General features: G+C 38.8%; 1 protein-coding gene across 10 annotated transcripts in view; it reads right to left on the reverse strand.

The window, feature by feature from the left end:
- ppip5k1b (diphosphoinositol pentakisphosphate kinase 1b) overlaps positions 1–25,444 on the reverse strand; it is a 56,058-nt gene that overhangs the window by 26,069 nt on the left and 4,545 nt on the right. For 5 of the 10 annotated variants that reach the window (XM_088006533.1, XM_088006532.1, XM_088006526.1 and 2 more), the window contains exons 2-18: positions 20,313–20,782; positions 18,515–18,710; positions 17,825–17,915; positions 17,397–17,482; positions 16,324–16,478; positions 15,789–15,890; positions 14,952–15,113; positions 14,362–14,483; positions 13,518–13,619; positions 12,982–13,068; positions 12,544–12,619; positions 11,340–11,449; positions 9,029–9,114; positions 7,627–7,752; positions 2,336–2,457; positions 1,149–1,331; positions 918–1,059 (exon numbers count right to left, since the gene is read on the reverse strand). In XM_088006533.1, coding sequence (XP_087862659.1) covers positions 918–1,059; positions 1,149–1,331; positions 2,336–2,457; positions 7,627–7,752; positions 9,029–9,114; positions 11,340–11,449; positions 12,544–12,619; positions 12,982–13,068; positions 13,518–13,619; positions 14,362–14,483; positions 14,952–15,113; positions 15,789–15,890; positions 16,324–16,478; positions 17,397–17,482; positions 17,825–17,915; positions 18,515–18,710; positions 20,313–20,489 — 2,125 coding nt within the window. In that variant the 5' untranslated portion in view covers positions 20,490–20,782. Of the gene's footprint in view, positions 1–917; positions 1,060–1,148; positions 1,332–2,335; positions 2,458–7,626; positions 7,753–9,028; positions 9,115–11,339; positions 11,450–12,543; positions 12,620–12,981; positions 13,069–13,517; positions 13,620–14,361; positions 14,484–14,951; positions 15,114–15,788; positions 15,891–16,323; positions 16,479–17,396; positions 17,483–17,824; positions 17,916–18,514; positions 18,711–20,312; positions 22,715–25,444 lie in introns of those variants that run through there. The other 5 variants (XM_088006528.1, XM_088006529.1, XM_088006530.1 and 2 more) reach the window with 5 other exon arrangements.

Here is a 25,444-nt window from a genome sequence, read left to right on the forward strand (position 1 = left end):
GTAATAGATGGAAGGAAGGATACATATTTTCAACAACATCAAATTGAGACGTGAAGTTTATTTAGAAAACAAGAAAGTGAAACTAAAACCCAAACCAACAACCCATGAAGCTTCTGAAGCTTCAGAGACAAATTTTTAGACTTTTAGAACATTTGAAAGGTCCTCGATTTAAATAAAAGATCGACATGGAGGACAAAAATAACCCAAATAAGATATCCAAATACAATGTTGGAAACAACAACCAGTATGTCACATTAATGTGACGTACAGATTAACGAATGAAAGGTGATTTTCTGAATCAAATCTACAAACGTACTGAATGAATTTAATCTAAATTAAACAAATGAATAAAAACAATGGAGGGAGACTCAACAGATTTAAGGTGTAGCTAAATACATTTTCTAACCTATTATGACAAATAAGAACTAATTTAGGAGATTTTAACACCAAACATTTACATTTTTATTTATTTTTAAGTTTTTTTCTCTGCTTTCTAAGTCCCTGGAGAAAGCCATTGAAGCAGCCATCAATTAGGTTGAAACTTTTACAGGTAAAGTAGCAACTGAGCTGGCAAATCCTGTCAGCCACAGAACATGATGGAATTGGAAATGTTGGGTTTCTGCAGGTTTCAGCAAGTCAAATTTAAGGCCGTTTTAATGTCAGCTTGAATTCAACTTAAGACCAAAGAAGCAGAAATGAGCCAGTGGAAAAAAGAAACATCATCCAATCAACTGGTGAAACATTCACACTTACCCATGATAGATGCAAAATGCTAGCTAGATAGTTAGCAAGGTTATATTAGCAGTTAGCTGGCAGTAGCCTCAATCGCCTTAAATTACAGAACGTATTCAAGATGTCTGCATGTGATTTAAACTTTGGCCGTGACAGAAAGTCTCAAGCAAGTCGAGTCGGTCTACCTGCGGATTTGGGGTCCTCCAGTCTCTTTCGAATCTGTGAGGTGAGGCTCTGAATGACCGCATAAACCTTGTCGCAGGTTTTGACTGGATTCTCTATGACCTTCATTGAGTTCACCAGGGATGGGCTGCCGGTCGGGGCCAACTGGACCACGAAGGAAACACAGAAAGACTCATCGGTCAGCAGATACGAGGCAATGTTTTGAAACAGCCTGTTGACACGCTTTGAGTTACCTTCTGAAAGTCGTCTTGAGTGAAGTCTTGGTCCTTCTGCATAATCTCGTGTAGTCTGGCCTTCACCTTCTGCTGGCAGTCAGTCAGAGAGTCGCTGTCGCTGTCCAGGAGTCCATTCATGTTGGCGCTCTTCACCATCTGGACCAGGATGGGCGTCAGCTCGCCCTCCAGAGCCAGCAGGCCCTGGACACAAACACCAACAGATGGAAACTACTGGAGAAATATGGACCATGCTTAAAAGCCAGAAAGGAAGGGCAGAGACAATTAATCGTGATGAATCAATTATTGACATAATCGGCAACTAATTTGATAATCGTGGACTGATGTACAGACTAAGAAGAAAAAGCCAAGCGCTGAATAGAACAGCTGACTCAGCAGCAATTCAGACAAAACTGTACAAAAATATATACATCTTGCAACAAAGAGAAACAAACAAAAAAAACTTTGTAAATATGTTCTACCCAAAAAATCTTTCAAGTAGCATCATTTTAACTTCACTTTGCACAAATTCTCTAAAGACAAAAATAAAATAAACCCTATTTGGCACCTTTTGCCAATGAATTGTTAATGTGTATAAATATTAAGTGAAGCATAAAGGCCTCAGCTTTTCACATTTTGATGTTAGACGTGTTTTTTGCTGCAGATGATCAGGCATTCACTAGAAGGATGCTGCTATTGCATTTCAGGAAATAAAATGTTTTTCTTTTTGTAAAAATGAATTGAATTATTTGTTTATTTGCATCTTTTATTTTTATTTTTTGTATGTTGCATAAAAACGGCTAGAGTGAAAAATCTGCAGAATGTGGATTTTTTTTTTTTACCCGATTAATCATCAGTATAAAACTAAAACAATCGTTAATTGTAGCTCTACAAGAGATTCAATCAGTGGAAATACAGTCCAGCAACTGCAATCAGCAGAAATCATGACAGATGCATAATTTCTGTGTATTTATATTTCTATATTCTTTTGTAAATCTACGTAGATTGAAGAAATTAAAATCAATCAAGACTTGTGTTCTTAATTAATGGTTTTAAATCATAAACTACTGTGACAACAACGTTTCTCTGGGCATCGTTTAAAGCCCAACATCGCATTCATAGCTATGTAACCCCTCCACCAGCTCTGTGTGTTCCTAACTAAGCTTCATAAACAAAGTTTCATCTGTCGGTCGAGCCCACAAAGTTACCTTGGCAAACGCTGCAGCCGTCATCTGAACCCTGCCTTCGTCAGAGGCATAAATCTTCAGGTCGTGGCGGTAAGTGCTGTGCAGACGCAGCAGGCCGCAGCCAGGAAACCCCGCAAAGTCACCTGGAATATCGTGCACAAAGCAGACCGGCTGGTGTAAAACTTACAGTCAAATTGTTCTTTTTAAATTTTTTTTAAAGGGAAGGCTCAATCAGCGGAGACTTTGGCAGACAAAGAGAAAACGATGATGTGTTGATTTCACCGTAAAATACCGAAGATTCCCCCGATAATCTGAAACAGAGAACCTGAGCAGGCAGAGCATCACTTTTAGTCCAAATGCAGCGATCTTAAACCACCTCGTCTCGTTTCATGTAAATGTCGACTTGAATCGTAAAGTTTGAGCTCCGTATAAAATGAATTGAGAGTGAATAAAAGCTGAGTAAACCTTCCGATCAGACGCACTCACCCGCAGGTCGGAGCAGACATTTTACATTCCTCAGCAAACAACTTTTCATGCTTAAAATAAATCAATTTATTAAGAGTGCCTTGACAAAAGTGGAGATATCTCAAAACTTTTTCCACATTCTGTCACTTTACATCTACAAATGTTTAAGGATTTGTGGTGATTTATGTGGTAGACTAACGCAAGAAGTGTATTTCTGAAGAGGAAGGAAAATGACACATTTACTCAGATAATAAAATTAAATATTAAAATCCATCTCCTGAAATGCAGCTCTGGGTGTGACTTCACAAATCTGGTCTTTATGGAAGAAAAGTAAGAAGAAAGGCAACATGATTTCCATCTCACCGTCTGGGGATGGGAGATGATCTTGTCAAATTTAAAAAGTGAGAGAATACACAATTTCTCACAAATATCTCAACATCACAGTGTTGCTGCGTGAAACAGGCACATCATCAGGAACTCAGTCAAAACTCAGATCAAAGTCAAAGAGATCAAAGTTAGAATTTCAAGATCAAATTCAAGGATATCAAAGTCACAATTCTTAAATCAGTCAAATAGATCAAGGTCAAACAAATCAAAGAGATCAAAGTCAAAATACATTTTTTCAGTGGCCCTAATCTTCTTCCATAGTCTGTTGTCTAACGTAACATGGAAGGTTTCAGAAGGCAAAGAGGCGGTAAAGAAGTGGTTAAAAGCAAATACAGTTTTCATGCTGTATTTGAATTTAAAGCATGTTGGCGACTTGTCCTCTCCTTAGCTACAGTGCAGAATATAAACTAGGCCTCAAAAAATGACAAGATGTTTCAATGGTGAGATTTTACAAAAGCTGGTTAGACTACTGGTTATCTGGAAAAACCATGCATCATTTTCCTCTCTCTTTACACACAACTTCATGTCCCAGTGAAATGCAGTCAATTAGTGCTGTGACAGCAAGAATGTGGAAAACTTCAAGGGGTATGAGTGCTTTTGTAAGGCACTGCGTCTCTGCACTGTGCAAACGAATGCTACAGATAAAATGTTTCATGCATTTTCCAGTTCTGTGCAGCCCAGTAGCATAAAGATATTCCCTGGACATATTGTGTTTTCATGCTGTATTTGAATTTAAAGCATGTTGGCGACTTGTCCTCTCCTTACTTACAGTGCAGAATATAAACTAGGCCTCAGAAAATGACAAAAATAAATAAATAATTATGAAAATGTGTTGGGTGATTTCAACAGTAATGATACAAACAATCCACAGCAATCTCAGTAGAAAAAACAAAAAGGAATTGTCAAGTTGCCAAGTGAGATTAACCATAAATCACAATGAGAAGGAATCAGATCATGTTAGAGAGACGGATGGACCGACGCGCTTAAAGCTGCAGTACGCAACTTATGTAAAAAATATATTTTGTTACAATGTGTTGAAACCGTCTCCATGTTGTGACAGTACAGCATGAAACAGAGGATCTCTGTGAAAAAGCTCCTGTCTCCTTCCAGTACTAAATAGAAACAACCAATCAGAGCCAGGAGGTGGGTCTTAGCGCTGTCAATCACTCTCTGTGTGCATGCTGCTCACACCTGCCCCATTTCTCTCTGCTAGCTACAGTTTCTCCATTTCAGCAGAGCATACGGTGAATGGTAATGCTAGTTAGCATAGCCACCAATGGTTTAACGTGGAGTTGTTTCTCTGCCACTAGCAGTGCAGGTTGATTGACAGCACTAAGACCCTCCCCCTGGCTCTGATTGGTTGTTTTTTACCAGGAGTGGGGGATTTCTCCAGACGCCAATAGTAGCTCAAGTAAGAAGTGAAGAAACTTGATCTTTTCACAGATCATCCATCTCATATCACACTGCTACGACATGGTGACAGTTTTAACGAACATGTAAAAAAAAAAACTTTAATTTTTTTTTAAATAAGAGTTACAGGCTGCAGCTTTAACGGGAGTGAGTGGCGGAGCAGTGACAGCCAGGAAACCCCTCGTCTTACCAAAGTCAACAGGGGACTCGCAGCCAGGGGACCGGCGATTATGGGCTAGTAGTGTACACAGAGCAACGACAGGTAAGAAGAGAAGAGTAGAGTTAATTGACAAAAAGTTGTGGTGAATGAAAGAGGAATGACAACAGTGGAAGTGTGAAGTGTGTGACCTTTACAGAAGAAAAAAAAACAGGAAGCAACACAGGCAGCCTGTGCATCTACTTTTAGTTCAGTTTCAGGTTGTTTGAGCAGAACTGGTAGTTCTACATGCACTGATAATAAAGCATTAGGAAGGGAAGGTCAGTTAAAGACTCCTACGATGGATTAAGGAGAAAAACCTCCATGCAATGGAAAACCCTTCAAAACCGAACATTTTTTTTCCTTTTCTTTGAACAACCAGTTCCTCACAAGTATGTTTATCCACAAAAACAAGTCGGGGGAACATTAATATTGATTTCTATGGTTATACTTGCGAAAGCGTTACGAGTGAGATAGATTTATTACTGTTAAATGCAATGTGTTTCTATGACTGCTAAGAAACTTGTGGAGTAAAAATACCATACCAACTTTATTTATAAAGCACTTTAAAACAACCACAGCTGACACAAAGTGCTGTACATTAAAACACAACATAACAATAAAAAAAATAAAAAAAATAAAATAAAATAAAATAAATAAATAAAAAAACTCTTACAGTTTAAAAACAAACAAACATACAATTTAAAACTGGATCCCGCTGGAGTTGAAAGCCAAGTAAAATAGATGGGTTTTAAGACGAGCTTTAAAAGTGGACAGTGAAGGGGCCTCTCTGACCTGCAAAGGCAAGTCGTTCCATAACTTAGGACCCATGACAGAGAAGCCCTGTCCCCTCTGAGCTTCCTTCTGGATCTCAGTACCTCCAAGAGCAGCTGATCTGCTGACCTGAGAAACCGATAGGGCATGTAGGGGTGAAGAAGCTCAGAGAGGTAAGCAGGGGCAAGATTGTGTAGTGATTTAAAAACGAACATAAGAATTTTAAAATGAATCCTAAAATATACAGGCAGCCAGTGAAGTGAGGCCAGGACAGGGGTCACATGCTCCCTCTTTCGAGTTCCTGTCAAAAGTCCTGCAGCAGCATCTGAACCAGCTGCAGACGTGAGAGCAGCGACTGACTCCCAGATAAAGTGCGTTACAGTAATCCAATCGAGTCGAAATAAAAGCGTGGCTCACTGTTTCAAAATGCTGCCTGGAAAGAAAAGATTTCACTGATGCCAATCGCCTTAAATGATAAAAACTGGATTTAACCACGGCTCTGATTTGGCTGTAAAATTTGAAATCACTGTCCACCTTAAAACCAAGATCTGTAATTACAGGTTTAAAATAAACCTCTAAGGGTCCCAGGTCAACAGAGGAGGACTCACAGGAGCCACTGGGTCCAAACACCATCACCAAATAAAAACAAATAAACAGATGAATAAACTTGACAACATCAAACAAATATGATCTTTACCTCAACAAAAAAAAAAAAAGAATAAGCAAAAGTATAAGGGCCTTGCAGATTCAATTAAATTCAAAAATACTTTATTGACCCCAAAGGGAAATTAAATATGCGACTCCACGACCTGTCCTGGAAGCACAAACCGTACGTATTTACGCGCTAAAATATATAAAAAATAACCTTCTTGATATGCCCATCAAGAAGGGTATTTTAAGTTTGGTTTTTACTTTTTGTCATTGTAATCATATAACTAGTAGTTGACTCCAAGAAAACAACAAAAAGAGAAACGGTTTAAGCACAATTTGGTAGACTGATGCTTTCTGAAAAATGTTTAAAATTCAACCAAATCAAGCATGAGGAAAGATGGCGTGATACGTTTGTGTTTCCAATAAACACATGGAATATAGTCTTGTACATGTGATTATGTCTTTAATTAATCTCATAAAGATGTGATTGCTATAAAAACAAAGGTATTTGTTTTGTTCCTGATGAGTCCACCAGAGGGCGCATTGAGGGCGTAAATACCTTACAGTCAATTTTCTACTTAATTTCTTTCTCTCCTATTTTCCTTTATTTAACCAGGCTAAAACCCCATGGAGATCAAAATCTCAGGTGCAAATATAATCTTTGAACTAAATTATGACATTATTCACAAAGAGAATCATAACATTGTCTAGGAAAACAGGTCCTCAAGTATTTTAATTTTTATAAATATGTTACAAGTGTCGATGTACGCATCAAGAAAGATCCAGAAGTATTTCTTTCAGTGAGTCGACGTAGGGCTGGAGGATTTGGACCTAAATTTTATCATGATATTTTGTGGTATTATTATGATAACAATAAAAGTGACAATAAAAACTACAGCATAACACAGCAATTCAGGTCACCAGTCACATAAAAAATGTGATTTGTATCACTAAACTGCATCCATATTTTCAAATTTATTGATATTTGTTGATACTTGCATTGGAAAAAAAAGTGGATTAAACAACAATCCTGACAGTGTGAATTGTTTTGGGAGGTTTTAGACATTAATTGACATTTATTGTGACAATAAATCAAAAGTTCTTAACATGATAAGAAATTTATCACAATAAATGATAAGCGATACGATGCGATACAATGCAGATCGTGCAGCAACACGAGCTAATCTGCTTTGTTTTGGCGTCACGTTTTAAAGTGTCCCTACGGAACATTGCATTGTGCACTTAATTCCACACAAAAACAATCTGTTAGTGAACTGACATAAATAAATAACATAACTTAGTAGCTTAATACCTACTTGTGTTATTTTGAGAAACATGATCAGTGGACACAAGCTAGCGAAGCATTTTATGGCAACCTTTGACCCTTTCTGAGCACACAGTGTGTGAATTGTGTGTGTGTGTTTGCTACCTTGACCTCCAGGGTACATGCAGCGGAAGGCCCTCCCCAGCTCCTCGGCCTGAACCCGGCCAGCGGGCGTCAGCTCCCCGCCCCACTTCAGCACCAGCAGCAGGGACGGGCCGTCCTTCTTACAGTCTGGAAGCAGCAGAAAAACAAAAAATCCTTCACCTTCAGCACTGATTGTTGTTTAGCAAAGCATTTCTGTTGTATCTTGTAGTTAAAGTTGCGTCAAACTCAGCGTTCCTGAGTACGTCACATTCAACAAGCTGGGAGACGCAGAGAGAAGGACAGATAATGTCGTTATGCCGACTCTGGAGTATCAAGATGTCTCCCACATGAGACTGCTGAGAAATTATTATGACTACACAATAGCTCTCATTCTGATCAGGTTACAACTTCATCTGCACAGCGATAAAGATGATACACTGTCTGCAGGTGCTGGTTTTTAATCACATCTTCCAGTTTGACTACACTGGATCTACCAGCCATGATGGATGCTGATCTAAACATCAAGCTTAAAGCAAGATATACGGCAGCAGTAGAGTCTCGCAACGAATCTGAAAGGGCCTCTGACTGAAGATCATTGCTCTATGACCTCCTGGAATAATAGAACCTGCTTCTATCCGTCTGCTCTGGTCTTCTTCACAAACAGAAGCATTATGTTTGCTAATGTTTTTCTGAAATCCGTTGATTATTTTTTTGAGCACATATTGCTCAAAAAATTAGCTGCAGCCACGTGCAAAAGAAATAAAGACATTTGGAGAAAGAAGTTCCAAATATGGAGAGAAAAAAAAACAAGAAAAAAACAAATTGATGAGGACAAAAAAAAAAAAATCCAATACCTTGTGTGATGTCATCAAACACATACTTGCATAGCAGCCTGGGTTTGAGCGTAATGATATACACAACAGAAACGCGAAACAATAAAAAAACACAGATTATACAATTTTGATTCATCTATATTAAATGTGATTTTGACATATTTATAAAATTAGTTTGACTACTAACTTTAATTTTGTATTACGTTTGTCATGGACAAAACTACTTCAGGGCCACTAAAAGAAAACGAGACTTCTGACTTTAATCTCAGAATTTTATTAGATTAAAGTCAAAATTTTGGGGGGAAAAAAACTCTGATTTTTTTTCCCCCCCAGTGGCCCTGGTCATCTTCTGTACAAAACATATGACCTTGTGATATTTCAGTTTTTATTTTTTAATACAATTGCAAAATATTCTACATTTCTGGGGGGTTTTTCTGTCAAGATGGGATGCTGAGTGTACATTCATGAGAAATAATACGGACTTTTTTCATTTTATGAAATGGCTGCAATGCTTTAGAAGGAGTGAAAACTTTAAAGGCGCCTGAATGCTTTCGGAAACCCAATGACAAACTAAAAGTGTTTATTTCTACCTTCTTCTTCGCTGGAGGCTTTAGGCTGGCCGTTTCGAAGGTAGGTCAGCTGGACCTTCCTGTTGATTCCAGAGAAATGTCCGTACCTGAAACAAACATTAAAAAGAGACAATAAAAATTTTTTAAAAAAGTTGGAGAAAAGTCGGAATGCGCCTCTCGGTTTTACGAGTTTTGTTTAAATGTGCAACACTAAAACACACATCTAGGCTCCATTCCAGGTTTCTTACAACACAAGCTGAAAACAATAAAAAGCCTTCAGGCCTGACACACGGGTAAAACACGAGGCTAATGCTGGTATTAGCAGCTGGTTTGATGGGAACTCTGTTACTCATTGGGTCCTTCAGAGTTAAACATTTGTAGCAAAGTAGTTCCAGCTGAACTCCAGACACGGCCTTGCTGAGAAACGTCATGTTGAGCTCTTATTAAGGATCTGGCTCATTCTGCTGACTAGTGACTGCTTGGTATTTGCCGACAGGTCAGGCAGATAGGCAGAGGTCTCAGAAAGCAATTTTATTCTGGAAGCTGAGGCAGGAAAAAAACATGAGTACAAGGATGATATAGATAAGCCAACTTAGATGTCCTCTACAAAGTAAGAAAGGGGCCTCTGTTTAAAAGAAATCTAATTAGATTTGTGCTTTTGCCTGAGGAGCACAAAACAGAGAAAAAGAGCAGATACATCCTGGTGGCAAAATGCGGATGTTTTTAAATGGGGTGTCCCAAACGCAACTTTTTCATTTCCGATACGATACAGAAATCGCATCGTTAAGTATTGACCAATTCCGATATTTACCCGATACAATATCAGCACAAATCAAACATACTTTTATTACTTATTCTGGACTGTGGACTGTTAGAAAAGGCTTGACCAAGAGATTATGGGGCCGACTAAATGCTGGGGCGGAGTGTTTATATCGAAGACTTTAGATGCAGGCCGATATTATCAGATGCTCGTTTTTTTTCTGGCTGAGACGATATTAGACATACATTGAAAGATGCAAATAACGCCATTTCATTTTTTAAATAAGAAAAACATTTTATTTCATAAAATGCATAAACAGCATTCATTAAAGGAATGCTGTTTATTCGAAGAAAAAAAATATTTTGATTGTGAACATGTGACAGGCTCAGCCCTTTCTGCTCAACGTCACACAGCGTAGGGCGGATTAGGTGATTATTTTTTGTCTTAAATGCAAAATGTGTACATTTTTTGTAAAATTTTGGCTTAATTACCGCTCTGAGTGTGTTGTTCTTTCAGCAGATGGCCTATACTCCAGTTAACAATTAATCAGTTACTAAATTAGTTGATTATTTTAATCGATTAATCACAATTAATCACAATCACAATTAATCTGATTAATCGATTCACTCCTGGTTTTTATATATCTTAGAAGTTATTATGAACTTATCCTCTTTATGCTACCGCCCTGCAGTTGACCATTCAACTCCAAATTTAATATCAGATGGTGAGCCGAGCCCACAAGACGACAAGCAATGGAGCACCAACACCAGAACGAAGGCAGGAGTGAGGAGACATTAGGGGACTTGGAGTCCAGCTGATGTGTGGTGAGGACAGCATGCACATTAAGGGGTAAAACACACTGATCTACACACGCAGGAACACAGTGAAATCATCATTTGACTGTGTATGAGTCAATTATTAAAGCCTAAAATAAATGGAGTTTAGAGAAAAAGTGTACAAAACATTAGGAATGCTTGGTATATTTTATTCTAACACTGTACGATAAAATATACCACAGTAGTGATATATTCACAACAGCATAAACTTAAAAATGTATTTTTATAGGTGGAATCCGAAAAATCCCAGCTATTGTTCTGGTGAGGAAATTTTTGAAATGCTCCTAATAGTTTGTACACCATGTTGACTAAAACCGCATCCTTCAAAGTGAAGAAGGGAGAGGGTGCGTACTGATTCACATTCAAGCTGGATTCCCTTGTGGAGAAAGAGAAGGACGGATGGGAAGACCGGAGAGATAAAGGAAGGGGGGAGGAGAAGAAGAAAAACAGACAGTTAAAGTCAAGATGAGAGGATGGTGATTTCATGGTACACAAGTGTTTGGTAGCGAGCATGAAAAAGATGAATGGGCCCTGCTGAGGTGTTGAAAGACGATCTGCGGAGGTCGAGGAGCCCGCTAATGAAAGCTGTCCCCGGAAAAACCACAGAGCGATGACGGACGGTCCGTGTGTGTGTGTGTGTGTGTGTGTGTGTGTGTGTGTGCGTGTGTGTGTGTGTGTGTGTGTGTGTGTGTGTGCGGCTGCGAGTTCGTGTCACAGGTGAAAATGTCACACTCACATTTCCAACACTGTCTTGAGTTGCTCCAGTTTGGATTTCTTCTCCTCGATCTCGCAGTCGTTGTGCTGACCGAGTTCGACCAGCAGCAGGCGGGCGATGTCCAGCACTTCCTGGAATCACAGCAGCTTTTATCCGCGACTGACAACGGAGTGTCCGATTTCCCTGCCAATGAGCAAATCATTCCCTCTGCGCTGGACTCGACTACGATTAGACAGCATGAGCTCATAGCCCCTCTTTGAAAAATGCAAATCATATTCAATTAAATAAATAACAATAAATAAATAATAAAATATACATAAAATTTATTTATTTTTTAAATAGTGTCACCCCCAACTTTTACTAGCCTGGTCTGGCCACCCCTATTCAATTTTTAACATGTACCGTTAGTGAAGAAACATTTTTCCTGTTGAAACACAGGAAAAATGCTTCAATTTGTTACTTTAGTAAAATCTTCAATTCTTCAGTCTAAAATCTGGCAAGCAGTAACTATCACTGAACATAAATTCATCATTTTTACCGAATACGTTTCTTGAAAACACACAAAAGCACAAAAGCAAACTCTTACCGAACTAAAATACCATTTGGGTATTTTATTCAATCATTCAGGGGAATGATTACACAACATGTGACTTCCATAGTTTTTAAAAACAACGACATGCAAATCTCTGCATTTACGTTGGATTTTCACAGGCTCAAAGTACCTGCAGAAACTCTCAAAGGAACTTTAAATTAACGCGACTTTAAAAAAAAATTAAAAATTGAGACTGAAAAAATGTTGCTACCAATCACAAGCTATCAATTTCACTGAAACTCATAAAATTCAGATGTCCTAGTTGAAGTTTCTTAATTTTTCAATAGTCTGCCCTAAAACCTGGGTCCTTAATGGAGACAGTTTAAATGAACTCTCCTACTTTTGCCATGAAAAGAGTTGAACCAAGTCAGATTTATTATAGAAACGTTTGGACGGCCAATTTCAGGGAGAATTTTCACTAAACTAAGAGATTTACAAAATAAATTATGGTTTACGTTTAATTCATCCATCCTGGAAAAATATGAAAATAAATCATTAAAACATTTCAATAATTTTGTGATGAGTCTTTGTAAAGTTTTGACTGGAAACGTAGCAGCATATGAAGAAGAAGGGAACGAACACTGTCAAACAACATTTACACTGAAAAATTATTGATATAAGACAATTACTCACCTGCAGCTGTTTGGGCTTTTTTAACTTTAGCTTGCCCGTCTTGTATCCTCCATACTTCTTAAACAACTCAAAGAAGCTGTTTAGGCAAAACACAAATAAATATATTGTATTTATGGACACAGGAACATGAAGCTGCATTTTGGACAGATTTCAATTTAATAAAACACATAAAATGCAAGTTAAAGGCAGGAATTGAAAGATTCCACAGAAACTTGAGAAAACGGACGATGTCCAAGTTTCTTATCAAGTTGATAAGCAACTTGATGTGAGATTCGTCCTTGAGTCCATGTCTCTGTGTAAACTCATGCAGTATTTTGTATGATTACCGTAATAACAGAGCAGTCTCACAAAGAACATTTATCAACAAACTAATTGTAGAGGCCAACTATTAGATAGGAGAAAATGCAGAGACCTTAAGGTGGAAGGGAAGCGACTTACAGAGGATGACGGACCTCCATTTTCATCTTCTGCTTTGGGGTCCGATCTCCATGACGAATGATGGCGATGACGCAGCGCAGCTCCATCCTTTTAAAAGAAATATTAAGATGGAGGAGGACAAGAATTAATGTAAAAATCATTTTGTTTTATATATATATATATATATATATATATATATATATATATATAAAATACATCCAGCTCTACAAACCCATAAGCAAACTGCGATATTTTCCTGAAGTATTCACACCTCTTGAAGTTTTTCATATTTTGTCATTTTGCAACTAATTTAGACAGATTGTATGCAACAGGGCAACACAAAGAACATAACGGTCTAAAAAGAACGTTGTGGCAGCCATTTGTATTCACCCGCTTTAGTCCGATACCCCGCAATAAAATAAAATAAAATGCCTATGTGATTCAATGTTGACAGTTTAAAAGAGAGATTTATTATGTTTTGTACAGATTAAATGATATAAATGACTGTCAAAGGCAGCTGGATGCCTTCACCGCGGTGTTTTGTGCATCGTACGTACATGGTTCCTGAGGTTGTCGGGACGATGGGGATGTCTTCAGCCTCCATGGGGATGGACCAGGGGATGTGCAGCTGGGGGGCCAACTCTCTCATCACCATGTTCCTGGTGAAGAGGTCAGCGTCTGATTTATTCATGTAGTTCATTCAAAACACAACAGCTGACCAGAGTGCTTCAAAGTTACAACAATCATGAAAATAGAAAATAGATTTTTTTTTTTAATGGGGCAAATAGATTAGATTCCCTGAGAACATTTAATGTAGTTTCTATCAGACTGTAGAAGTTATGTAATGAAGCTCCAAAAGTTAATTACTTAATTTGTTACTGTAACAGGCCTAAATGCAACTGTAACAATAAATAAATAAATAAATAAATAAATAAAACAAGAGTTTTATTTATTTGTGGGTGTATATAAATGAGAGCATGTGCATGTGTTTTGTTAATGTATCTTTGTGTGTATATACATTTACATACACATATTTTGCATCTATATTGATATTTTCATATTTACTTTTCTAGTTTAGCTTGTATGGTGTTTGCAGACTGAGGCAGAGTCTCAACCGTCATCATGGACCAGCTCCAGCGTTGTGGACATGCGCAAAATTTCCATAAACAATATCATGCAGGGGGTCTACATTTGTAAATCTGATTATGATTAAGTCAGTGAATCACCAGTTATGAACCTCACCGAACATCACTGGGTGATTTTTTTCCCCACAATGTCCTGTTTTTTTATTCCGTTTTTCGTTTCTGTTACTCTTTTATATCCCACTTGTGAGGCTAATAAAGGATTATTTTATTGTATTTCATCTGACCAAGAGTCACTATTGAGCGCAGTGCCACCTACCCCAGGACTTTGGCACAGTCGTCGTAGTACTTCATGGAGTTTTTCACAAAGCTGAAGCCGTTCACGTCACAGACGTAGGAATGGCCGTTGGCTCGCAGCAGATCGAAGCCACACACGGTTTGCTTTGAAAAACAAAACGCATCTATGCATTAACTTTTTATTTCTTAAACATGTCTATATTATAACTGACTGGCATGTTGAACAAAAAGGCACTGCCAAAAAAACAACAGCAACTTTATAAACAGCAGCAATTGGAGTTTAGACCAAAAATAAGGAGGAAAAGAAACAAGAGAATCCAAAGGATCTGGAATAAACAGAACATCTGGTGCGACTTCTGCGTAAATGTGAGATGTGTCTAAAATCTTTGTAAAAATTAAAGCATATTCTTATTGGCATACATTTTTTACAAAGCAAATTTGCTTCAAAGTGCTCAACAAAGTTTAACAAATCAGTTCAATAGCTTCCACTTTACAGAGTTTCACCTACAAACTCAGATTTGTTGATGTTCAGAAATAAGTTTACAGGAAGTTCTGAGTTAAATAAATAAAATAAATAAATAAATAAAAAAGTGCTGAATAATTTCCAGGTACCTTGAAGGCAAGGCAGACCTTGCGGGCCACCAGTTTCTCCATGGCGGTCAGCATGACGGGGTAGCGGATCTCCTTGCCCTCGCTGTCTCGCTCCACCTTACCGTCCAGGGCTGGAGACTTCCTGGCCTCGGCGTGGGCGTAATCTGGGCCCACCGTGTAAACCTGACACCATCGGGTGAAGCATGCAGGAAGAAAATCACTTACAATATCTAAAACCTCCCCCACCCCACAATTATAATACATATGTACTTACAAGCTTATTGAGTATGGAGCTAAATAGGCGCCAATATCTTTTTGAGCTGCTTCACTTACGTTATGAAGAATTTTATATTATCATAGCAAAGAATACTGGTGATGTTATAAAGATATTTCTAATTTGCCACAGTTCTGAATGCAACAGAGGAATGTTTTGTCCAGCTGCTTTCAGTCATGATGTCATCTGAAGCCCCGCCCCCACACCTAGCAGGGCCCGATGTTTGAAACTGAAAAAAAAAAAAATCTGAAATTTTAAAATGAATTTGGAGAAAAAAAAAAGATAGTTTTGTTTTGAATCATTTTTTATTTTTGTAGTTTTAAAGTTATTGTTTATTTTCAAATTTCTTTTTTCCAGTTCAATTTTATTTTATCAAATTCAAATTTTTTTATTTGATAAATTTTTCAGTTGACATATTACCTTGCACTTTCAAAAAAAATTTTTTTTTTTTTTCCCAGTTTAAAATATTTTTTTCAGATTAAAATATTTTCATCAGTAAGATTTCTGGACCTAATTTATCTCCATACAAACCCACTCTGCCCTTCACATCAAAATCAAAAGGCAGGCTGGTGTCCACACAGTACCTTCACATCGGTGCCATCAGTCGGCATGAACTCCTCGTAAATGTACGATCCAGTTTTTCGCACGTTGCTCTCTGGGGAATAGACACTGCTGCGACTTCCAATCTAAAATAAAAATATAGCGATAAACACAGGCCATACGAAAATAGAAAACCTCAAATGTTGTTTTATAGAAGTCGCTTGGGTCAATAGCACGCAGGTGTAACAGAACAGAGCACAAGAGCTACCAACCAAGGAAGCTAATTAAAAGAAAGCACAACTAACATCAAACTTTTTTCTTTAAAACAAACCTTTACAAATGGCAGAAATATTGTTTAAACTGCTTTTATTTCAACAATTTTTTCTGTCAGTTGACCAGAAATCAAAGTTGAAATAAATAGCAGCTGTAAAACAAGATGGTAGTTCTTGTGTGGGTTTACATCGCTCTGAAACCCCCAGAAGTGGATTGGTGAGAGACAAAAATAAAAAATCCACATTTTCCAAAAATCTAATCTTAAAACAGAGAATTAGATCAATGGAGAAGGCTGACAGCAGCTACCTTTCTGAAGAGCCTCTGACTGCCTCCCCCTGCAGACGTTGGGTAGTAGATGTAGACGTTGTGGTCCTCTGCACACACAGGCTTCTCCACAAAGGGCTTAGGGAACACCTCCCCGTTCACCTCCACATGGTCCTCCCCCTCCACCAGGTTGCACTCTGCACAAAGTGAGCGGCCGTGTTTAAAGGCAGTTCAACAGGAAGCCTTTACCAGTGAACGCATGAAGAAACAGTGAAAACGGCAAATAATAACATGAGAAAATGTGGATTTGTTAGAAACAACAGATTTTTCTATATTTAGTTACAAACTGACAAACTGACTATTACATGATGAACCCTTAGTAACTAAGCAAATCTAAAAATATCAACTGTAATTTAAGGGGGCAGTATTATGTATAGTGCCATTTTATATAACGATCAAGCAACTATGTTACCTTCAGTTATAAAAATGCTGTCAAATATGACTTAAAAGAAATTTTACTTTGTAATTTAGCATCTTAAAACTGGGCCTCTGTCTCTTTAAGAAACTCCTGTTCTTTCTGAAACTCCACCTACAGGAAGTCATCCCAACATGGCTCCTCTATTAACCCTTTAACAACGTTTTTACCAGCATTTCACTGAGAAGTAGTTTCTATGATGAGCGCAAGTTCCACCAGGTGTTTGCTAATTGCTGCTGGCTAGTCTGAAGGAGCTGAGTGTGGGAGTTGAAGGAGAGAGCTGCTCTGTGAAGCGGAAACTTGGAAACTGCAGCTCAGAGGAGGAGCTTCATCCTCAAAGGCGGAGATAGATCCACCCAGGCATTTTGTACAGCTGAATGGTTGCCATGGAGATTAAAAGATTTCTCAAATAAGGATGAAAGAGTCGAGGTAAAAATCCAGGTATGTTTTTGATGAGGGAATAACATGAAGTTAAACTTAAAAAAGCTTATTTTACATAATACTGCCTCTTTAAAGCAGATCTTGCTGTAGACTTTTTGGCACAAACTCATTTATTTCTTTCCTGCTAATCTGCATAAACAATCTGCATCATTTCACTAACACTGCTTATTATTTTTTTAAAAGACGATGACGTTCTCACCTTCAGGATTGTCAGGGTCTCTGTTTAACACGCCGTAGCGAGGCAGGTCGATCCCCTCTTCCTGAAGGATCCGATACACTTCCCTCCTAACATCGGTAATAATATCACAGACAACCACAATACAGTGAATTTGTGCAACATTCATAGTGATCCTCTGTGTTACCAAGAGCAGGAAGTTGAAGACAATAAAGGGAAAGTCTGTAAAAACAGCAATTATGCGACTTTCTCAAGAACATCTCATTACTAAGACTGGGAAAAGATTTCCTAACTACAAGCCAGAACTGGACAAGAAAAAAACTTTTTTTGTTGTTTTTTATTTTACCAAAAACTGCAAATTAGAAAAAAATAATGTAATCTCCAAATTTAACTGTCAGATGAAATAACTTTATTATTTTATTATTATTTTTTCTGGTTTTTGAGACTCTCACCTGTCTTGAATGAAATACTGCATGTTGAGATCATTGATGAGCATTGGATTCCTGAGCTTAGCATATTCCACAGCTTTGTCAAGAGGAAAACCTGGAAAGCAAAAGAATATGTCACATTTTAGATCAACTTGAATTGACATAACAAGGATTTACTAAAAATAAAAAACAGCATTTTTTTCTTTTTTCTAGAGAGACTCAAACTGCTTTTTGTTGCGTAAATCAGCCTTTTTTTCCAGAACAAGCAACAAGTGATTCATAGAGATAATTGCACTGTGTTTCTGTCGTTCTGGTCGTACGAGTCCTGAAGAGGTTTTGGGTAAACATCGCCTTCTCCCTTTCCTGGAAAAACTGCATCTGCAGACGATCGTGTTCCCTGATCTCCGTCAGCTAACGTTTTTAAAAATAGAGCGGAAAAACACTGCATGTGACAAACTGACTGCAACATGAGTTGTAGATTGTTACCGTCGTCTGAGAATTAATCAGACTTGAAACTCTTAAGATAAACTCATTTATCAAAACGCAGAGATCGCCATGAAAAGTATGGAAGTAAAAATAGGATGAAACTGGAAGACTGGATTAGTGTCAGGGAGATGTTTAAAGTAAAGTCAGAGGAAGCACAAAAAACTGCACATAGTTATTTAAACACCAACGTTTTCACTCAGCCGCCTGTAATGGAAATGCAGAGTTCACCTTTGGAGTGGAAGGAGATGAGGCAGTCACAGAGTGGCCATTTCTCCACAGGCTCCTCCAGGATCACCTCCTCAGGGAAGATGACGACATCGATGTAGTCAAATTTACAGAGTCTCTCCAGGATCTGAGTCATGGGCTTCGACTTGGACTTCTTCATCATGGCACATATGCCCACAACGATCTGTCGCTCTGACGGCTGGTGGAAGGAACAAGGGTAGGCGATGCAATCAGGAAGTGTTGCTTATTCATGGCTTTATTTCGACTGGTTAACAACTTTGTTTAAGATACTATGTATGACAGTAATAAATATGTATTAAAAACATCTACTGTTAAGCTGTTTGTGAAATTGTAAAATCCATCTTATGTTCATTAACCTAGAACAAAAGTAGCTTTTAATAAATGGGAAAATTGCCGTCAAAAGCATGCCTGCTTTTGACGGCAATTAAAGAAAAGTGAGAAACTTTTTTTTGAGGATTCTCTTACTTTTACTTAATCCAAGAGTTTGCGGAGGTTTATTAATTGACCTCATAATGAAAGGAAACAGAAAAGGTCGGATAGTTTTAGCCAAATTTGATATTTTAGATTTTTTTAAGATAATGGCGGATGAAAGTTAATTTTAAACGGTTGCTATATCCAACATGGCTACCAGATGGCAGTTACTGTTACACATGAGACCTTTAACATGGTTTATATACATATAAACAGAACTGAATCTAAATGTTGCATCACTACGTAGCCTCCCTTTGCAGACAAAATGGTTCTTTTTCCAGTGATGTCAGGAAAAGGCCGTCACAAATGCAGACTTGTGGTGTGTGTTCATTTTATTTATAATTTTTCTTCATTGCATGAACAGACTTTACTGGCTGTAGCACAATCCCTCCTTTTATTTCACAGTGTTGCTAATAAATGTGTCCAATTCTGAATGTTGCTGCTGCAACTGCGGCGAATGGAAATGCAGTGGAGGAAAGGAGAGGACCCAGATGGTACAAGAGAGACTCGACAACATGACAGCTGTCACTGCTTCATTTTGCACACAACAGCCTGTTGATTATGGTGAAAAGTCTGGTAGTGTGTGGAGCCGCTACGGCAAACCCCTTAGTGGGTTGTGTCACAAGATGTGACCATTTTCTGAAGGCAAACTATCGAGGAAATTATGATCTATTTTGCCACTTTCTCTAAGATGAACAAACTCCTCTGTCTCACAGCTCCTGGAAGATGGAGATTAGGTTATCACATCATTAACTAAGCCGCTATTCTTTCAGTAGGCCTGAAAATGTCACCATTCTAACCGTAGCTGATCCAAACTTTTTATTAGTGCTGTTTGTTGTTGACGGGATTCAGCTACTCAGGTTCAGAAAGTGAATATGCTGAAAGAAAACTTGGTGTTTAAGAGTAACCGAGTAAAATTACCACAAACAGCCCTTCTGTCTTACAATTATCCATCTCTGTTCCCAAGCCAGGTTTTAAATCTTGTTTCCAATTCTTCATCTATTCCCCTGTTTGAATGTTACTCTTCTTCTGTTGATTTTTAAAAACTTCATTGCTCTCTTATTTGATATGTATGATTTTGGTGATGGCACTCATCAAAATGTAATGTTCGTTCAGTTGTTGACTGTATGGGGTTTTCTTTATAACTTAGTAATTTTGTGTTTTTATTACGTAAAGCAGCTTGCTGCTGAAATGTGCTATAAGAACAAACTTGATTGATTCCTTTTGCCAGGATATGACTGGCTCTTTTCCAAAACCCCTTTGGTTGTTACCAGGCAGCAACGTGATGTCATTCACTTCTCTCACTTACCGATTCATTTTCATATACCTCCATGTCGTCCTGACGAAGCATCTCGTTCTTCATGCCAGCCTCCATTTGGCCCATGTCTTGCTCATCCTCTTCACAGCCAATCACAAAGCGGGGCACGTCTCGACGAATCCGCCCCCGTTCTTCAACTGGTCCGGGTCCGTTGCAGGGCTCGGACATCACAAACCCGGGCGAAACATGACTCCTTCAGGAGGACCCTCCCTCACCAAGGGGTTCAGCTAATGATGGTAGCGTTGAAGGCGGCTGGTTGGCTGATACTGGAGAGATCTGCTGACGAAGCAAAAAGTGATCCGCCGGCCTCTTCCGAGGTCGCTGATGTTGGTGGACTCAACACGACACAGGCTGAGGTAGATCGAGTATAAAGCGAGAGCTGCTGAGGTAGATGGAAGGGTATTTCAGCCTAGAAACTCCTTGTGCCATGTGTCAACATTTGCTCACCATATAATCTTGTGCTGCGGGACAAAAAGACAAAAAAGAAGAAAAACAAACCTGTTAAGAAACGAGGTCAACACAATTCAGCTAAGCAAATAGCTTATAAACCACTGTGTTGATACACGTTTTATTTGGGAAATGAATACCAATGGTGTAAGATCAGCAGAACAAAAAAAACCCAGTTTCTCCAAAAAAAAAAAAAAAAGGTCAGAAAAACTACTGGCATCTGGAAAAGGTTTATTCCAATTGATCAAAATTCTGACTGCAATGAAACCCAATTGTCTTAACAGACAAATAACCTTCAAGAACTTAAGGCATACAAACACCTCTCTTCCACTGAGCGGTATGGTGAAGTTGGGTACTCTATGTTATGGTTTGACGTATTTACGATGGCGTTTCCTCCGCCAGTTGGACTTTCACTAGGCAGCCGGGGGTTAAACCTAAACGCCAAATGCTGCGCCATGCTAGTGCGATGACAAAGGGGACACACTAATATGTCTTGTACTTGTTGCAATCATCTAGCTTTTTCTGCCCTCCAATGAATCAACTGTGTTGTGTGACCTATCCATACCACACCACTGTCCTATGGACCTACAACAGAAGGAGGCCCAGGAATGATGCGTGATGTGTCGGCTGTATGGCTGCTTTTACAATCATTTATTCATTTTGCCCTTCATCCTTGGGCCACCAAAGATAGATCTTCAGAGTTTTCTGTCCTGGGCCATTCTTTCTTTTATTTTTTGACATCTGTCTCTAATGACTTTTATTTGACAGTGAATTGACAGAAAGTAGGTTGTGAGAAAGGGAGAAGACATGCGGCAAAGGTCAACAGGCCGGGACCTGAACCTGTGATGGCCACGTAGAGGACTGAGATGTCTGTGAACCGATGGCTCGCTTTTCCTCTGCGCCACTGCCGTCCCCCATCATCAGGTCTTTCTTGAACAGCCTCTCTTTCATTTGCCTAAGAGTGTCTGGCGATGTTGGTTGGTGGTTTGCTAAGAGTGTGTCCTACCCAGAACCATCTTTTCTTCCCAATTTCACAATGGAAACAGATAAAGTCACGTACCGAACCACACCAACCCATGCTGCTCAGTGGAAATGAGGCAATAGTCGATGTCAAATGTCAGTTTTCAAGGGACCGTCTCCTGTCTGTTACAGATGTTGCCCTTTGTTCATCACGTCTTTTTCAAATGAATGGGTTACTGTGACGCCTCTGCAGATCTTCATAGTAATGCAGAGGAGGTAATTCAGCCATTTGAATCAGCTGTGCTGAACCTGGGACATCTGAAGCATGAAGAATTAGACATTTTACCAGCTGATTTCTTTCCCATAGTTGGAAGGTCTTTCACACCGTTTGCAATGTTATGAGTTGATGTAAGATTATGCAGATTTGATATGCTTTTGGAAAAAACTAAGTTTTTTTTTTTTTTTTTTTTTTTTTTAGATCAACAACAGAAAAAAATAGTTACATTATGCTTACAGACACAAATGGTTTATCAAAAGGTTTACACAAGCTAAAATGTGGTCACACAAGTAGAGCAAGTAGAGGGGTTGTAAAAATAAAAACTATTTTAATTATCCACTGTCTCTTAAAACCTCGGCTATCAGTGCAGGAGCTAATCATATATTATTTATAAACTGAGTTTTGAGACAAAAGTAAATTCAAATCAGGTTTCTCAGTCTTGATCTTAACCACATTCTATCACTATTCAATATGACAGAACATCTTTTACTCCGTCTGAGTCGCATTCGGTTTCTAAAGACTTCGTGCTGCTGTTTGTTGTTGCCATAACGACAAGATTCCAGCCAGAGTCAGCATGTCCTCTGGTTAAGTCGTGTGTGTATATTATATTGCAACACATAACTCCAGTGTCCATCTGAGAAGCCACTACTTTTAAGACTGTTATGTTTGTTAATTTATGCTCCTAACCTACTTTTCCCTCCTAGATGGAGTCACCAGGAAGTCCATCAATTAAATGTCACATTTTGCCTGCATTATTCCAACAGCCTCAACATCCCATGAATCTTCACCAGACACCACACAAATTTCCTTTCAGATTTATATCTAGATTTATATCTAGATGCTACTGGTGCTTTATTTCACTGTTGCTATGGTGTTCTTCTAGCATTGTTCCCCAAACCTTAGGGAGTGGTTTGGTTACATCAGACCATAACAAATCCTCCTCCAAGTAGTCGGGAATCCTGTCTTCCTAACAGAGTCCTTAGCTTAGCACATTCTGGGAATACAAGAAATCAAGGAGAAAAAGTAATAGCTGGAAATCCCTGCAGATCATCAATCATTGCTGATGGCTTTCTAACCAGTTTTCTTTTCAACAACTTTAGAGAAACATCCAGTCTTTGTGACGACTATCTTCATTGTGCCATTGTCTCCACATAAAAATTGGACTTTTTGTTCCATTCATCTCATTTATGTCACAAAAGAAAAAAGTGTTTTAACTTATAATTTTACTATTAGGAACCATTGAACACATTCCAACCCAATCTGAACCCATTTTAGTTTGATGTTTTGTAAAAATGTCTGCTCATTATCTGAGTGTTTGATAACATGAGCAGAATTCTGGTTTGAAACAAAATACTACAATAATGTTTAGCAAGCTACACTTATCTCCAATAGGAAAGAAAATGGGAAAAGATTACAAAGCCCCAAGTGCAAGAACAAGACATGCAAGACCCATATACATACAGTCACACACAGATGGGAACTGATCCAATAGAACAACTAAAAAAAGAAACTGAAATGCTTAGCTGCCAAATTATATTACACACACACAGACACACACACACACACACTCGTGTCCAAGACATTTTGATGCAAGGTTCAGTTCGAGTTGCCCTTTGAAAGATCCATTGCGAGGAGTATGCAACTGTAAACAATCAGGAAAGATTCCCGGGAAATTAAGACTGAGTGTGGGAACCTCTTAACTGCGGTACAATCCTATTCAGATCAATTAAACTTTAATTGCTTACATGTTCCCTTGTGACTGAGCAGATTCCAACGTGGTAAAGTTAAATAAGTATCATTTTTCTAACACCTACCATCCACTCTGGTGAAGACTCCTGCCACAGCAGACCAGCAAAAGCAGAGTAATAATTCCTTTCCACTCGCATACAGTACATGGAGATAACTTCACAGGACCAGTTAAGGATTCTGGCAGCTGAAGAGTCGACTCAATCCCCTCTCGTGTTCTGAACTTTCTGCCCGGACATACCTCATCTGGGTCCCGCATGCCACTCTGGCCTAACCTTGACACCCAGAAATAACCGTGTCCTCTGCAGGACAGGAACTAGGAGGTGGAGCCCAATCTTGGAGTGTGATGGGTCCCATCGACGCGCGCCCCCACCACCCACCTCCAAAACATAACTCATCACCGCTAACCTCTCAGGCGATGACAGGTCACACTAAAGCACAGATCCTTCTTGCGGGACTGGGGTCACTGAACACTGACAGAGATAAACTCGTAAATGACATAACCCTAAGCTTGATGTGATGTGAATCCTGAGTCGGACTTAACTAAACCAAGCAGATCCAACGGTATACGCTGGAAAAGCGGGCAGAACAACCACCCAATGAAAAACCGTTTACACCAGGCTATTCTCATCATTAGAATAGCGAACAAGGCAGGAAGTGTCTCAGCTTTCATTTGCTCGTGCCTCATCACCGCTCCTACCAAAACACTTGGGTATACTTTACACACACTGAAGTGCAATGGCTAGTTCCGTTTCAGGACTAAATGTAATATGGAAGGACTGATTTTATTACTTCAGTGCATGACATACTGACAAAACAGTGCTGGACCATATACACTATCTAGAAACCTACTTTGTAGGATCAAAATACCTGGAAGGAAATGTCTGATTCTACATTGCCTTGTTTCCACTCAGCAGCTTGGCATGTGTCCGTTTGCGACGCTATTTTTTCAGTTTTCCTTGTCGCAGGACCAGTACTGCACCATTTCTGGCCTGCCTTCAGCTCTAAGTCCATAGGACGAAGGTACGGTACGGTGAAGGCGAAGTTACTACCGCAAACATCACACATTTGGGTTCCTTCAGAAGCTTTGCAAATATCCAAGAGAAAAATCTAAGCATCAATAGTTGACCCACAGAAGTGAATGCAGAGAGCAGAGTATTTTTTTGGTTCAACCGGATTATTGGCTGCTAGAAATTCCTCCTTCTGAAACAGTAAACCCCAGACTAAAGTCAGTAACACACCAGGACTTGAGTCTTAACAAATCAGTCCAAAAAATTGTTTTCTGTTGTGTATACATGTAAAACCACACGTCTGTTCCTTCAGACATCCTAGTCGTCAACTACCGAGACAAAAATCGAGGAAGAGTTTAGAAGTAATAGAAACAGAAGTCAATACCACATTGGCACCATATATAATTATTCTAATACCACATATGCGATATTGAGATTGAAAAGGTATGTTTGGAGAGTAGTAATTGTTGGCTAGTATATTTCAAGTGTTAAGAACTTGCAAGTTTCATGCCAATGTAGAGTTTCACTGGTTGGACAGTGAGTCATGGCAGCAGATGCTCACAATTCAATTCAATTCAATACTTCATTCATCTCAAAGGGAAATTAAATGGTGTCATAACTCATGTCATCCAATTAGCTTCAAAGATGCTGTGGACAGGAAGGATCTCAGGTTGCAGTCAGTC

The sequence above is a fragment of the Poecilia mexicana genome, unplaced genomic scaffold (genome assembly GCF_051168715.1).
Source record: "Poecilia mexicana isolate PSO_F unplaced genomic scaffold, ASM5116871v1 scaffold_6, whole genome shotgun sequence".
In the NCBI taxonomy this organism is placed as follows: domain Eukaryota; kingdom Metazoa; phylum Chordata; class Actinopteri; order Cyprinodontiformes; family Poeciliidae; genus Poecilia; species Poecilia mexicana.